Source organism: Crocodylus porosus, unplaced genomic scaffold, assembly GCF_001723895.1.
Source record: "Crocodylus porosus isolate Cpor-Errol unplaced genomic scaffold, CroPor_comp1, whole genome shotgun sequence".
In the NCBI taxonomy this organism is placed as follows: domain Eukaryota; kingdom Metazoa; phylum Chordata; order Crocodylia; family Crocodylidae; genus Crocodylus; species Crocodylus porosus.
Genome location: NW_017728931.1, coordinates 25,746,399 through 25,762,231, shown reverse-complemented (window position 1 = coordinate 25,762,231; position 15,833 = coordinate 25,746,399). Strand labels below are relative to the sequence as shown.

Below are 15,833 nucleotides of genomic sequence, written 5' to 3'. Positions count from 1 at the left end.
TATGCTTGATGTGTACACACACATATATAGTTGAGAGAGAGATGCTGGATATATACAGATATATAGCTGTATCTATATACAGATATAGTGTTATATGTATGCTTGATGGTTATAGCACTCATCTGGTTTCAGCCACTGCTCAAGTGCATATTCACATATTTCATGCAAAGTGAAACAGCATCAATGGGAAATATTGAGAGCTAATTACTCCAGAGTACCTTATAACCTGTTTTATCATTTGCCTGGAAGGTCAATGTTACAGTTCAAATCAGAAAAAGGAGAAGATTACTACTACTGTTAGCTAGTTAGTAAAACCCTATTATATTGCAAGAATTCTAAGGAGATGTATTTTATTTAACATTATTGCCACTTAGTCTATGACTATATTAATAACTATGCCTACATTAATAATTACAGTAAATGTAGTAGATTTAAGGTGCATATAAATTAAATAGAAATTGATGTCTGCCTGTCAAATGATTAAAAGGAAATTCCTCATTTTAAGGATTGTTTTATCACAGTGCTTTATTTGCAGGTTTTTTTCTGACTGATTGAAAAATAACTTATAACACAAATAACATAAAAATGGAGCTTCTAAGAATTTTTATATTTACAGATGTTTTATTTTTTGCTTCTGCATTGGTTGCAGGAAATGTATGTTTATATGCAACACTTTTTTTTTTGGAATACTAGTCTGGTGTGTTCCTGTAGTATTGCTGGATATTGATAAATTTATGAAAAACAATGTTTGTAAAAGTATTGGGGAGGTTAAATTTAGCTGTTTCAAAAATCAGTACTTCTTCATTTTTATAGAATTCTTTATAACTATGTAAATGTTTTCCTTAACAGGTTTTTATAGTTGTAACACAGAAATTATGCCTGGTATAAATAACTGGACTCCTGAAATACAGGTAAAATTACTCTTCACATGCATGCATACCACATATATGCATGTGCACACTATACAATTATACTGTTGACAGTTTATATCATTATGCTGTTTTAGCAGATATAACTGAACACTACAGTGTAAAAATAAGTTTTGCCAAGCTTTAGTGTTGTTGGGGTTTGGAGAGAATTTTAAAAATAGGGACACAACAGAGCTGTTTTAGAGCAGTGATCCCCAGCTAATTTAGTTCCACAGGCCAGTGCCAGAATGTGGGACTGTCTCATCTGGTCTGCAGGGCTGAAATATGGTGACAGCAATATTAATTGCTGTGACTCAGAGCCACAGCAGCTGCCACTCCTCCAGCCACCAAATTTCTGGCCCTGCAGACAGGCCTGTGGCCCAGATGACACAGCTCCATGCTTTGAATCTGACTCACTTACGTGTCTGGAAATTTGGCATCAGGAAAAGTAGGGGCAGCATTAATTGCCACACTTCCAGGTGCAGTTAATGCTGCCAACATTTGCCACGCTGACAGATTTCTGGATTCATGGGGAGCCCCACAGGCCAAATGACATGTCTTCATGAGCTGGAGCCAGCCTACAAGCCCTCTCTTGGTCACCCCTGTCTTAGAAGGCCCGCCTAACTATATCTGTGCAACTCCTTTTTAAGGTAATAGTGTTGCATCAGTATACGTAAGTATTTATACTGGGATTGTGAACTGGTGTACAAGATGGTAAGAACTTAGATTTTATAGCTCAGATGAATTTGAACACATCATTATCTGTACATACAAAGTGGCGTGGCTTCTCCCACAACACTACTTCACCCTTGATTTTTTTTTTTCATATACTTATACACACTTACCACAGTATTTCTTGGACACTTCCTTTTCTTTGTAAATTTATATAAAACATAAGCACTTCCCTTCAGTATTTGGCCATAGGCCTTAGTTTTTTCTTTCCTTGTCTTAATCATGACTACAAACAATCAGTTGATAATCATTTGCTTTATTCCTGTTGCAATATTTAAATGTAAAATTGAGGAAAATTTAAGGCAAATTTGTTAACTTTCTGCTTCAGATGTTCACATCGGTAAGAGTATCCAGATTAAGCAACGTTACCCTAACAAATCAAACGCTTAACAAGAACTTTAATGATCTCTGTGAGAATCTGCTTAAGGTAGGAATCCTACTTTTTAGAAATATGTTTTTATTTAAACAGTGGTATCATGAAAATCAATGACATACAAGAAACAGAGTATTACAGCATATGAATTCATTTAAACGCAAATACAATTAAACTTAAGCGTAACAACATTCTGAAGTCTGTTTAGGATTATTTTATACAATTAGATTTGGTTTATTTTGTATATCTAATTTGTAAGCATCTCTCAAAATATTAAAAATGCTGACCAATTTCCAGGATTCATGAAGGAAGAATCTGCTCTTTGTCTCAGATTATTACAGAAGCAGCAGTGTTAAAGCTGTTGCAGCAGAATGCACTAAACTTAATCATAATGGTTTATATCTCACTAATTGTTTTAAAAGAAATTATTAGAGAAATGATTTTTTAATTCCAAAAATGGAATTCAGTCTTTTGTCTCCAAAATAAATTAGTGATAACTATAACAGTAATATAGAATAACACAAATCATGTCTCACATTCAACAGAGTCTGTATTTTAAACTACGTTCCATGATACCCTGCTGCCTTTGCCACGTAAATTTCACTGTTGCTCTTCCAGAGGATGAATTAATTCAGGTAACTAACTTTGTTTGCCTGTAATGTTTGTAGCTTTGCCCTTTTGTTCTGATTACAATATTTCTTGTGAAATAAACTAAGCTAGATTGAGTCACTGTTATGTTTATGGAGGGTTAAAGAACTGCGTTGATTTAGTAATTCTTCCTTCTCTGATTCTAAGAACTACAGTACAAGGAGGCATTAGGGGATGCTGAAATGCCATCTTTCATACAGGGTTGGAAACTGAAAGTCTGAAATAAAAACCATGAGAGATCCCATGGCATGTACTATAAAAATAGGGCTATGTCCTTGCTAAATTCTTATTCTGATAACTTCATTACAGTTACCTAAATTTTCACGCTGTTGCAAATTAATCCAATGTACATCCTCATTGCTTTCGAAAGAATTTGCTGCTATGAACTGTTCTTCAGCTTCTGTTGACAACAGAAAGTGTGACTTAATTTCTCCAGTCAGTGAAAAGATCTCCGTATATGTATCTTCCCTATCTTACAAAGTACCATGAAGTTTAATTAACTGATGCTACAAGATGCTTTGCAACTTGGAGGCAAAAGATTTATTACAATACTATTAAAATCTAGTTAAAGAATGTTTTGTGCACAAAATCATAAGCTTACCTAAAATACTGTTAGGTTGCATTTCACAATAAATCTCACTTCTCTAATCATCATTACTGTTGAAAGTTGTGCTTATCTGCTATATTTCATCATTGTATCACTAATTATAATTTTGATAACTAATAAATTATCTAATTTAGGGGCTTCTCTGATGCTATAATTCCAAAACATCAGAGCAGACTCAATTAATCAAGTCTGCTGGAATGTGACAGTTACTGTGCTCCAGCAGCCTCCCATGTCTCATGTATTGCCCCGCCACCATTTTGAAGCACAGGGGCAGCACTGATACATGAGGTGTTCCGAGAAAATAGGGGTTAGCTATGTTTTTGGGCAGTGCGGCAGCCCCTTCCCTGAGATGCGAGTGCCAAGCAAAATGCCTTTGCATGCCAGCGGTTGCCTACCCATACTTTAGAGTACAGTTTTATAAAGAATATATGTGCTGAAATAAGAAAAATCAGAAAAGCTTCAATAAACTTTTAGTATCTCCATGGTATTAAATTTTCCTCAGTGTAGAACCTTAATCCTTGCAACATTTTGGAAGACAGTTCAAGAGAGATTTTACATTAAACCTGTATGCTATGTGTTTATGATTGCAGGTTGCTGTCACAGCAGTTGCAATAACATTTGACAAAAATCAAGCTTTACAAACCAGCAAAGTCCCTGCAGAAAAATCATTGCAGAGAGGTAAACATTTTGAGAGATTTGAAGTTAATCGATTTTTACAATAATTTCTCTTGGAAAGAAATTTATGCAGCAAATTCTATTACTACTTAATTTCAGTTAACCTAGATCTTCATTGGAGGATTCCTTATAACCAACAGGATTAATATTATGTGAAACAGAATTCTTGCCCTTTTATATTCAACGTGTTGGTTTTTCTGATACTTTTTAAATTAAATCTAAAGTATAAATAGTATAACTATACCCTGTAGGCTCTCACATTTTTCTGCTTTCACTGTATTTTGAAAAATGGATTGTTATTGTCACAGAACATTTGTGCTTATTCTCATAATTTGCATCATTTTTCTTTGTCTCAGAGGTTTAGAAAATTAATTATAGTACTCGCATAAGTTACAGTTTTTTGGAAATTGATGCATACAACATACTGGATAGAATGGAAAAGATTGATAGTGCGAGTATATGAATTTGCCAACAGAGTACCATCCTAAGATGGAGAAGAATGTATATTCTGTAGGTATTTAGCTAGGATCTAAACAGCTAATGATGGGAATTGGCAATTGATACTGAGCTACAAAGTGGTATGTTTCTAACACTAGTACAGTTCAATAATAATAGAAAGCCATTCCCTTCTCAGGAGCTTCTGTGAAATATGATGATGCATGCAGTCTGGCTTCTAGTATTGAAGGATAATTGCTATACTTGTCTTCCTATCAACAAAATAAATAAATGGACTCCATTTAAAGATAGAACAGTCTTTTCAACCCTGTAAATGGCTCTTCTCAGCCATACATTAACCTCACGCATGAGGCTTGCTTCTACATCTAATATTTGTTTCATGTGGATAGTGGACTTAAGTATCCAAGCTGATCAGCCCCGCTTCTTTCACTTGTTAAATCTGGAATAAGTAAGGATATGTTGTAGAAAAATATATGGAAAATTTACCTTGGGTTGTTAACTAAGTTGAGGGAGACCTAAAATGCAGAGGTTGATTTAAAGGTCTTTTCTCTAAAATACTTTTAAATCAAGCCCTGTTGAGTAGAATTCAGATTCTACAGTATTCAGGCATTTTGTAGCTGTATTAGCAAACATCTAACTGTTTATCTACACACAGCATACATTGTGATGTGTTCATGTTGAGTAAATGTACTGGTCAGTTCTTATTCCATAACAATAGTTCATATTTATATGGGCAAAACTTTTATATTTTTGAAAAAATATCTGTTTAATGTGCTTGTGTGGTTGTTTTGTTTTTTTTTGTTTAAGCCTCTACAGACAATGAAGAGCAGCTACAGTTTCCATTAGAACTCTGCTCTGATCCTCTTGCTTCTCAACCATTCTCACCAGCTAAAGGTTGGTTAAATGAAAGAAAAAAATCTGGTTTTTGGTTTTCTAGTTACTCACCCCTGTTGTTGAATTACATTCTCATGAAAGGAGCTCAGAGTCATTTTTGATATCCAGTGATACTCCAAATGTATCTTCAGTCAGATTTCTCAAGCTTCGGAAAGAGGACAGCTTAGCACTCTTTTCTCCTCTTCCATCCCTCTCCCCCAGCTTTCCTGTCTTTTTTACTTACCATCTTTTCCATGTTCGTTATTATACATAGATCATCATAATATGGTTCACTGTTCCTGGATATCTGTAGTTGTGTCCCATGTGTAGTGTTGCTTCCACAGGTATCTTGTCTAAAATGACTGCCCATTGCATCAGGCTCAAATATCAGTCATAATTACAATAATGATAGTCGGATTTGTCTCATGCATAGAAAAAATGTTTTCTCTTGTGGATTTTGAACTCTTACTCGGTTGAGTAAAAGAGCATTTAGTTTCCCTTGTACAATTTTCTTAATGGAGTTCGCTGCTTTAGATGGAGCAAGTGAAAGGAGCTATTACTGATGGCTGTTGAATTGTTTTGTACAGTTGCTCTAGGCTGCTGAAGCTCCAGATATAGCTGCATTTCAGTGTTGAGTAAAGCAGTTCCTCTTTATGTAAAGTATGCTGAAAGGCCATATTGTCAGCTGTTATAAGTCTAGGCACATGGACTTCCATGTGTGTTAGCTGAAAATCTGGCCCCATATGCCTTGGGATGGAGGAAATTTAAATAGATACAGACAATTATTTGTTTATCATGGTATACTTTTTTCTAGGCGATTTGAAGAACTCCTTCACATACCTGTTGCCTACCATCAAATATTGTTAGAAAGGAACTGGGTTTGTTCAGCCGCATTAATTCAGATTTATAGAATCTGTGATATGATAATAGTTTTTAATTTTTATTCCTTACTCCTATAGTGTTCATTTTCTTAATTGGTGTCTATGGAAGATCTTTAATATGCATAACCTTTGTACAAAATTGAATTTTTTTTATTAAAAGTACCATGAACATTATTTAGGTGCTCAGAACAGGAAATGGCTTATTGCAAGCCATTTTCATTAACTGCAGGAATGTGAGCCAAACTTTTTCCCACTTAAGACTTGTTACCTCAGTTTTAGCCCCTTATGTCTCTAATAGCAGCCTAGACAGTGACAGGTCCCAATCAATTAAATTAATTATACAGTTACCATATTTTCATGTCTCACCCCTCTCCCCCTCAAATAAGTCATGTCACCAAATAAGGCATGTTTTTGGAAGGCAGAGCATAGAAAAAAATTCTTCCAAATGCTTAACTGACTGTGTAATAGGCTGGAAAAACTGTATGTCCAGGAAGTGTGGCATCCCAGAAGACAGTCTGAGGTGAGGCAGCAGGAACTTTCTAGTGCAGCAGGGCAGTAACAAAGCTAGGCCCCAGACCCTTGCAATGGCAGTAACAAAGGTTTCTTTATTTTAATTAGTTCTTTATATAAGTTCCTGCAAATAGTAAAGTACTATGTATACACTATAAGCCTCATTGTCATACTATAGACTACATGCAGCAGCCTACTTGCACTGAGCCAGCTCAGTTTCAGACACAAGCTATAATGCCAATAGCTATGGCTGTGACAGCGTCAACAAAGGACTCCACCCTGTCTGCTTATTGTAGGCAGAAGCAAGCGGCAGCCATCTTGGTAGCCAGAATTAAGCAGATTGCTCTTGTATTCATCCGTGTTTCTATTGCAGCAAATTAAAATCAGCCCACCTATTTAAGACAGGCACTGTAATTTTAGAGGGCTAATTTTTGGGGAAAGTTACATGTGAACTTCAAGTAAATATGGTAAATGGAGCTCAGTTACATTATAAATCTGATAGTGGGGCCAACAAATTCCTGTGCACTTAAGCAAGTGATGCACTTACCTCATTCAGAAAGCTGGTATTTTTTAGAATCTAAATAGTAGTTTAAAAGCAAATAATTAAGCATAATTAAGCAAACAATGTATATATCCAATATTCATGTATGTGGTATACGTGGTATCAGAAAATTGATTTTCACATAGTATGGTTACTCCTAAACCATTTGTCTGTTTTTGTTGTTTGTTTATTAGACTGCTTGCATTTAGCTTCCCAAGTGATCTGGTTTTCATTAGGGATTTGAAAGGTTAATCATTTAACCGATAAGTGCAGTAATAACCAGTTAACTTACTGGTTCTCCTTCAGCTAGGGTCAGGTGCAGTCTGGCAGGGGAAGAGGGTAAGGGAAGCTGCACAGTGCCCCATCAGGAATTGGAAGGCAGCAAGGTGAGCAGGAAGGGCGAGGGGGAACTAGTACCCATAGCCTAAGAGGAAAACAGGGAGCAGCCTAGAGACTCATCAATTAAGCAGTTAGCTGCTCATTCACATGTACTCCCTCCCTCCCAGAGGGCCTTCATGTGGGCTATGTTGTCTGATTGAGCTGGCCTCCTGCCCCCCACTCCCCCAGTCAAATGGCCCCAGGAGCCCAGACTGGCTCCCAGCAGCAGCTATGTTATTGGTTAGTCATTTAACTGATATAATTAGAAAAGATTAAACAAATATTTTTTAAAATAATATTTACATCCCTAGGATCCATCAGCCAATACTGTATACTAGTTATAGCCCGGCCCTCAGAGTAAGTCTTCAATAGATTAGCCAGTTATGAAAATCATAAAAATAATAATAATAGGAAGAAAAAGCATAATTATGTTTCCAAATTCCCATCTTCATTTCCAGGCAGAGGAGTGTCTCTCCTCTTTTGTCTTTATGATAGTCTCCCCAACCTTAATTAGACTGAAGGAACAATATTTCCTGAGAATTGTGTGGGAGCAAGAAACAACCTGTCCTACAACCAAATTGTGTTCTTTTGATAATTGGTTGGCTCTTATTTCTCCATTAAATTTTAAGTATCATGGCATCTCTAATTTCTTTTTAGTAAAGATTTCATTGATATCTCTGTATTAGTAAGTGTAGTATCTATTACTCTCTCAATATTGGAGGAAAGACAGCAAGAGGGCACAGCAGCCCCCCTGGCTCTTCAGGGATCTAGCAGACCTCCTGAGGCTAAAAAGAAAGGCCTACAAAGGATGGAAGATGGGGTTCACCTCCAAAGAGGATTATTCTGCACTGGTCCAGTCCTTCAGGGAGCAAACCAGGAAAGCCAAGGCTGCAACTGAACTCCAACTAGCTTTGAGCATCAAGGACAATAAAAAGTCCTTTTTCAGATATGTGGGGAACCAGAGGAAAAGCAAAGGTGACATTGGACACCTGCTGAACCAGATAGGACAACTGACAATTGTCAAGTCAGCTGGCTCTGACAATCTACGTCCCAGGGTACTCGAGGAACTGGCGAGCGTCATAGCTCAGTCCCTGGCATGGATCTTTGAGGACTCCTGGCGCTCTGGTGTAGTGCCCGAAGATTGGAAGAAGGCCAATGTGGTGCCGATCTTCAAGAAGGGGAGGAAAGTGGATCTGGCAAACTATAAGCCCATCAGCCTGACTGCTATCCTGGGGAATATCTTAGAAAAGTTTATTAAAGCGGCCATCCTTAACGGACTGGCCGATGCCAACGTCCTAAGGGATAGCCAGCACGGGTTTGTTGCAGGTAGGTCTTGCTTGACCAATCTCGTTTCCTTTTATGACGTGGTGACCTGTCACCTGGACAAGGGAGAAGAGATTGATGTCACATATCTTGACTTCAAAAAAGCTTTTGATCTGGTATCCCATGATCACCTCTTGGCTAAACTGGCCAACTGTGGCCTTGGCTCCACCATGATCCGCTGGCTGGGAAATTGGCTCCGTGGTCAGACCCAGAGAGTAGTAATTGACGGAAGTCAATTGTCATGGTGCCCTGTGAACAGTGGGGTCCCCCAAGGCTCTGTCCTTGGACCCATATTGTTCAATATCTTCATTAATGATGTGGAAATTGGAGTCAGAAGCGGACTGGCCAAGTTTGCCGATGACACCAAACTTTGGAGCAAAACATCCACACCAGAAGGCAGGAGGGAGATCCAGGATGACCTAGACAGGCTCAGCAAATGGGCGGACGAGAACCCAATGGTGTTTAACGCTGAAAAATGCAAAGTTCTCCACCTTGGGAAGAAAAACCTGCAGCATCCTTATAGGCTCGGCGGTGCTACACTGGCTAGCACTACAGAAGAAAGAGACTTGGGGGTCATCCTTGACCACAGGATGAACATGAGCCTGCAATGCGATGCTGTGGCTAGTAAAGCAACCAAAATGCTGGCTTGCGTCCATAGATGCATCTCAAGCAAATCCTGGGACGTTATTCTCCCCTTGTACTCGACCTTGGTGAGGCCACAGCTGGAGTACTGCGTCCAGCTTTGGGCTCCACAATTAAAAAAAGATGTGGAGAAGCTTGGGAGAGTCCAGAGAAGAGCCACGCGCATGTTCAGAGGTCAGGAAAACAGACCGTATGACAACAGACTGAGAGCCGTGGGGCTCTTTAGCCTGGAAAAGCGCAGGCTCGGGGTGATCTGATGGCCACCTATAAGTTTATCAGGGGTGACCACCAGGATCTGGGGGAACGTTTGTTCACCAGCGCACCGTAAGGGATGACGAGGTCAAACAGTCATAAACTCCTGCAAGACTGTTTCAGGCTGGACATAAGGAAGAATTTCTCTACTGTCTGAGCCCCCAGGCTCTGGAACAGCCTGCCATCAGAGGTGTTTCAGGCACCTACACTGAACACCTTCAGGAGTAAACTGGATGTTTATCTTGTTGGTATCCTATGACCCCAGCTGACTTCTGCCCTTTTGGTGTGGGGGCTGGACTCGATGATCTTCCAAGGTCCCTTCCAGCCCTAATGTCTATGAATCTATGAAATATTGGAGCACTCTGCTTGCATAATGGCTTGTGGCCACTACAGGGTAATATACTCCGTATGTAACTAAATCACTTGGTTCTAAGTGTTCTTCTCATTGATTCAGTTGTACACTACACCACTTAAAACTTCTGGCTAGCCATTAATTTAATGTTTTGTCTTTTTACATACAGGTGCTGAGACTTCAATGTAACTGTCTAATTAATTCAATAATATATTATCTGCTTTGATCTCCCGTATTTTAAATTGGATTTAGCATACTTACAAAATATTTTTGATATATTAATCATAAGTGAATAAATGGTGATTTTTTTTTCTATCATCCCTACGTCATAAGTCTCCAAAGGCTGATAGACATTTTTATATCTGATTTTAAATTTTTTCCAACAAAAAAGTATATATTATTACTATTATCTCCTGAGAGCAATAAAGAGCTGGATTCAACTTGAGAATGTGTCTGAATACTTACTACTTGGATCTGTTCTTTGTAAAGTAAAACCAAAGATCATGCAAATGAAAAGTTAGCATTTTCTCAGAGGCCCCCACACGTATCTGAAAAGCAGCAGCAACTATATAGAGAAGCCAGCCCTCTCCATTTCTTGGACTCTTTCCTTGCTCTCTTAGCCATATTCCTTCTTCCCTGTAACTTCCTATGTAGCTGGGTGCAAAGGAAGCCTGGAAATGGAACGAGGGAAAGTTGTTTGAAGCACCAAGCTAAGAAAGAGGTTGTTGGAGGTGCTGTTTCAGTTCTGTGCATGATGTCTAGGACCTATAAAAGACCATGAAAAAAGAAGGGGTTCATCACTTCTTGCAGACAGGGTTCTTTGGGTAAATGTATCCAATGTATCAAGGATAAAGCCTGTAGCAATGCTGATCTAAGAATACAATTAATCAGTGTGCTAGTGGTGGATTCTTTTAGTAGACCAACTAGACAGTTGCAACTTGCTCACTGGTTCCTTGGGTAAATGTGATATCTTTTATTAGACTAACTAAATAGTTGGCAAAATTGTTCTTTACGAGCTTTCGGGCCCAAACACTAGGCCTGTACAAATAGGGATTCAATTTGGATTTAGCACTGATTCAGAGAGATTCGGCCATAGACTATAACGGGGAATCTCTGAAATACTTATAACTTCGTCATTTTTTGGCTGATTCAGAGAAAAAAATGCCGGGATGGTAGCCCCTTCTGAAGACCTGAAGCCTGCCAAGTTTTAAGGAGATAGGTGCTGTGGCAGATTTGGATGAAAACAGCAGTCATGGTAGCCCCTTCTGAGGACATGAGACCTGCCAGCTTTCAAGAAGATAGGTGCAGGGGTTTCTGGAAACTGCACCTCAGGCTGTTGACAAGCAAAAATTGTGACATGGGTGACAGTGAGTGTGTGTTGTGTGTTGTGCTTATAAAATTAACATTCCCTGAAATTTGAGTTGACTTTGTGTGATGGTTCAAGGTTCTTGTACTGAAAGCAAGCAGAGAAATTTCATCTGGTTGAATAGCTTCCACTCAGCAAAAAAAACAACCTCTTGTGTTTTTAAAGAATTATGATGTTTGAACATCTTGGCTTTAGAAATCTTGTAGTAATAACAGTTCTAACTTGCCCGTGTAAATTATAGATACTGGGAGAGAGAAGGGCCAAAAATGTAATGTTTCCAACATCATATCTATAATTTTCAGTTTCTTGCTAGACTATACTTTTTGCTGATTTCTTCAGTCAGTCCAGTTGAGTCCAGCTAAGTGAGCCTTTCCTCTAGAATATTTTGTGAGGTCTGTTATAATTGGCAAAGAGCACTTGTGTTCTCAAGTGAAGGAAAAGTGAGATAAATATCTGATATCTGTTGAGAAGTATTGGATATATGCCAGTTTCTTGTAAAGTACTGATCTACAATACTTTAGATGGCGAGGTTGGCTACAGGTGAGTTAAATGTTTCTGCATACTATTGTTAGTCCTTGATTCTTAGGCAGGAGGTTGAACAGGAAATTCTGTTGGAAAATGGGGAAATAAATAAAATGAGAACTCTGTTGTTGAATAGAAAGGGTTTGTAGGAAAATTCAGTGGTGATGAACCAACTTGAAAGAGTACATTCCCTGCACTGTTGTGGTAACAGATGGTATAGGCAAGGTATTCTGAGGCTGCTAATTTTGCAAGCCTGTTTAAGGGTTGTGCTTGTATTGTTTGACCATATTACATGAACACAAAATCTAATGGAATGTCTTGGAAAACTCTAGAGATAATCTTGACAAAAAGTACAAAATACATTAAGAAAAGTGTATGAACCTAAGTGGGGACCTACTCCTCTCTTTCATTCTTGTTCCTTTCAATTGTCTAAAAACAGTGTGTGGCGGGCATGTGTCTTGAAAGTATCTATCTGAATACAAGTTAAATGAGATCAAAATAGGAGAGTGTGGTGGAGCACCTTTAGGGGGTGCTTGCCACTTGGGGCTTTCACAGGCTCTGAGGTGAGCAGAGCAGCAAGGGGGAAACCTTCGGCAGAGCAGCAAGGGGGAAACCTTCCTCAGGAACTATTCTAAAGCGGGGAGGTGTGTGGCAGAGCACCTCTGGTGCCTGCCACTTTAAGAGCCTGAAGAGACAACTGGCAGTTGTAGCCCAGCTCTAATAATCAGTGAGAGGGGAGACGGTATGAGTGTGGCCCGTAATAGTGCAGAAGGCAAGAGGCCGAACACTGGGATGAGTTGAGCCCGGCCTCAGGCTAGAGTAGAGCTCAGCTGTTAGGAACATCTGCGAGGCTTGGGATGCAGTAGAGGGGTGGTTGGAGCTGCATACATAGGCCCAGGAGAACAGGGCGTACGAAGGGCAACCTTCTGCCTAATTAAGAACTTAATTTTTGAACAGCAAGGAATGGCAGGCGATAAAGGTGGGCGGTGTGCCCATAGGCAGGTGGGAAACGCACTGTGGCTGGTTGGGGAGTTCCCACTTTGCCACAGAGAGCAATAAAGTTTTCAGATGTTTCTAAATAAGTGACATTATAAGTGAATCGATAGGTGCCTTTATATTTAGATACCCAGCATTTCTAGTTTGCAGAGTTTTTTTTTGCCAACTTTGTTACAGTTCTGTTGCAGCAATCCTTTGATGCGTTTCAGAGAAAAAGCTTTTGAGATGGGTAAAAAGCCTTTATTCCCCCATCCAATTAAATTCTTTCTCAGTGTAGCTGGGTTAACAGTTGCAGATCATCATTTTTTTGTTTTTGCTTGCACTGCTACTCTTGTTATATAGCAATACTCCATACTAGGAATAACTGGAATGCCAGGGCAGCTGTAGCAATTGAAAGGAGACAGGGTGAATTAGGTTCCAACTTTTATATTTGACCCACCTCTTGGGCTGAGTACGTGGCTGACCCCTATGTTGTATTTCCACTCTTTAATCAGGGGTGGGCAAAACGCGGCCTGGGGACCAGATGTGGTCCACCAGGCCATTTTGTCCGGCCCATGGGGCCCCTAAAAAATTTAGAAAATTAATATTTATCTGCCTCTGGCTGCCTATCATGCGGCCCTCAATAGGTTGCCAAAACTCAGTAAGCGGCCCTCCACCCAAAATAATTGCCCGACCCTGCTTTAATCCAAGACCACGCCAACCAAGTGAGATGATTTTAGTAACAAACCTCACTGGAAGGATTCAGCTAGTCTGAGTCCTCTTGGGAGTACTGTAGATTATAGTGATGAGTTTTGGAATTTGTTGTAATATTTTGAGCTATATTCATCCCCAGATGTATAGCTAGCTTCATAGCAAATTTAAGGCTGGGTTCTACAAATTAATATTGAGAATTGTTTATTGAGAACATTTAATGGATGTTATTCCCAAGTGGTAGTTTCCAAGCTGTGTTGTATTTTAAGATTTTTAATATATTTTTTAAAAACTACAGTAATTGACCATCTCTGACTTCAAATTAACATTCTCATCTTGATCTTCAAATAAGCTTAACACGACTTGGTCAAATCTTTTCGTAAAGAGAGAACGATGTCTTTAACTTGGTACTAAACATAGTCATTACTACCCTCAGCCTGGAAAACAAGATCTAATATTTTTGGGCTGCAGAGGCTACTAGCTAAGATTTGACTTTTGGTTTTTAGCAAATTACTCCACTGTGATTAAAAAGACAGTTCTTCTGCCTTAACTAATAAATACCAGCTGATCTCACTATCATATGAAAGTTTACAATACATCTCATTTCCAATCTAGAATGATGGAGAGACGAAGGAGGTCCACGTAGTCAAAGTCATTATAGCCCTGTCAGTAACTTTCTCAGTTGGTAGCAATTTCAGAGATTCTTCACTAAGCAAAGAAAATATCCTTGTCACAAGAGACTGTTGAATCAAGCTGCTTGTATCGTGCCATTGAAATTTTCTAAACTATTTCCCTCTGGAAGTTCCACAAGGCAGCTGTATTCAATCTAACATCTATTCTTTATAGTGAGATCATTTTTTGAAGATATGTTTTATGCATGGTGCTTATACTTGTGCCCTTCTACACAAGTCATGCAGAAAATTCCCCAGCTCTTAAGTTTTGTTTTTTTATTTTTTTTATTTTGAGGCGTCAGTATGTTGTCTCATGGACAGATAGGTCCTGATAGTTTTGCTTTATGGTCATAGAGCACCCTTCCTGCTCTGGTTCACTGGGGCTGTGGATAGACTACATGATTTCTACAAAGTAATATGCCCTGAAGGGTGGACAGATGACCACCTCTTAAGTTGGTTGCCCATACTGTGCAGTCTTACAACACCTAGCCAGTAGATTAAGTTTGCATTGAGCAAATGGCTACTTCACAGTTGACTAGAGAAGCAGATCCACAAGTAGTCACTGGTATAAGTTAAGCCAGTGTATAATTTCTTCCAATTTTCTAAGGGCTGACTTATGATAGTGAATTTTTTGTGAATATTTCCCACTTCTAGCCCAGAGTACAAGTAATTTACTTCAAAGCAAACATGTCAGCTGGTTTAAACCTTAACACTATTAGTAATAAAGAGCACTGACCGTTCTGAAGTATTTATAGAAATTTTGTCAAGTTTTACTCCTTAAGTTTGGTTACCACTTTGTAATAGGGGTCAGCATGGTTATCAGTTACCCAGTGATGTCTATCTTGTAGAACTTCCTTTTCTAGAGTGAACTTGCATTAGTATCCAAATTCAGCCTTAGAACCCCACTGAATTTATACTTGTTTGGAAATTTCATGTTAATCAGGGGAATGCTGAATGATTCATTATGAGTGGTCAGTGCCTCCAAAAAGTCATCAAGATTCCTGAAACTTTTGCCATTAGGAAGTGAAGCAAAGGAAATGAGAGTGGAGTTTCTATCAGCACCTGCTGAAAGAAGTAGCTGTGTTTAATCTAGAGAAATGAGTAGACAGATCTTACCAGCCCCAAAATCTTACTGATTCTGTGTAAAACTTTCAAGGTGCTTCAAATCTTTTAAAGTACAAAAAAATTATGTTGAATATTTAAAAATGCTTCTCTTTCCTTTTTCATAGATTTCATAGACATTAGGGCTGGAAGGGACCTCGGAAGATCTTTGAGTCCAGCCCTCTGCCCAAAGGGCAGGAAGTCAATGTGACTTACTCTTATCAATTTGACTTACCAATTTTTCCATCTTGGTAGAAACTGAGATAACTCTAGGGCTCTCTAGGGACCTAGCGGACCTCCTGCGGCTAAAAAGGAAAGCCTACAAAGGATGGAGGA

The 15,833-nt window shown here is 38.8% G+C and overlaps 1 protein-coding gene across 10 annotated transcripts in view; it reads left to right on the top strand.

The window, feature by feature from the left end:
* The window catches only part of C2CD5 (C2 calcium dependent domain containing 5), a 112,324-nt gene that overhangs the window by 85,000 nt on the left and 11,491 nt on the right, over positions 1 to 15,833 (top strand). For 9 of the 10 annotated variants that reach the window (XM_019544436.1, XM_019544432.1, XM_019544428.1 and 6 more), the window contains 5 exons: positions 850 to 911; positions 1,969 to 2,067; positions 2,559 to 2,648; positions 3,859 to 3,946; positions 5,207 to 5,293. In XM_019544436.1, the coding sequence (XP_019399981.1) occupies positions 850 to 911; positions 1,969 to 2,067; positions 2,559 to 2,648; positions 3,859 to 3,946; positions 5,207 to 5,293 (426 nt within the window). Of the gene's footprint in view, positions 1 to 849; positions 912 to 1,968; positions 2,068 to 2,558; positions 2,649 to 3,858; positions 3,947 to 5,206; positions 5,294 to 6,086; positions 6,617 to 15,833 lie in introns of those variants that run through there. The other variant, XM_019544435.1, reaches the window with a different exon arrangement.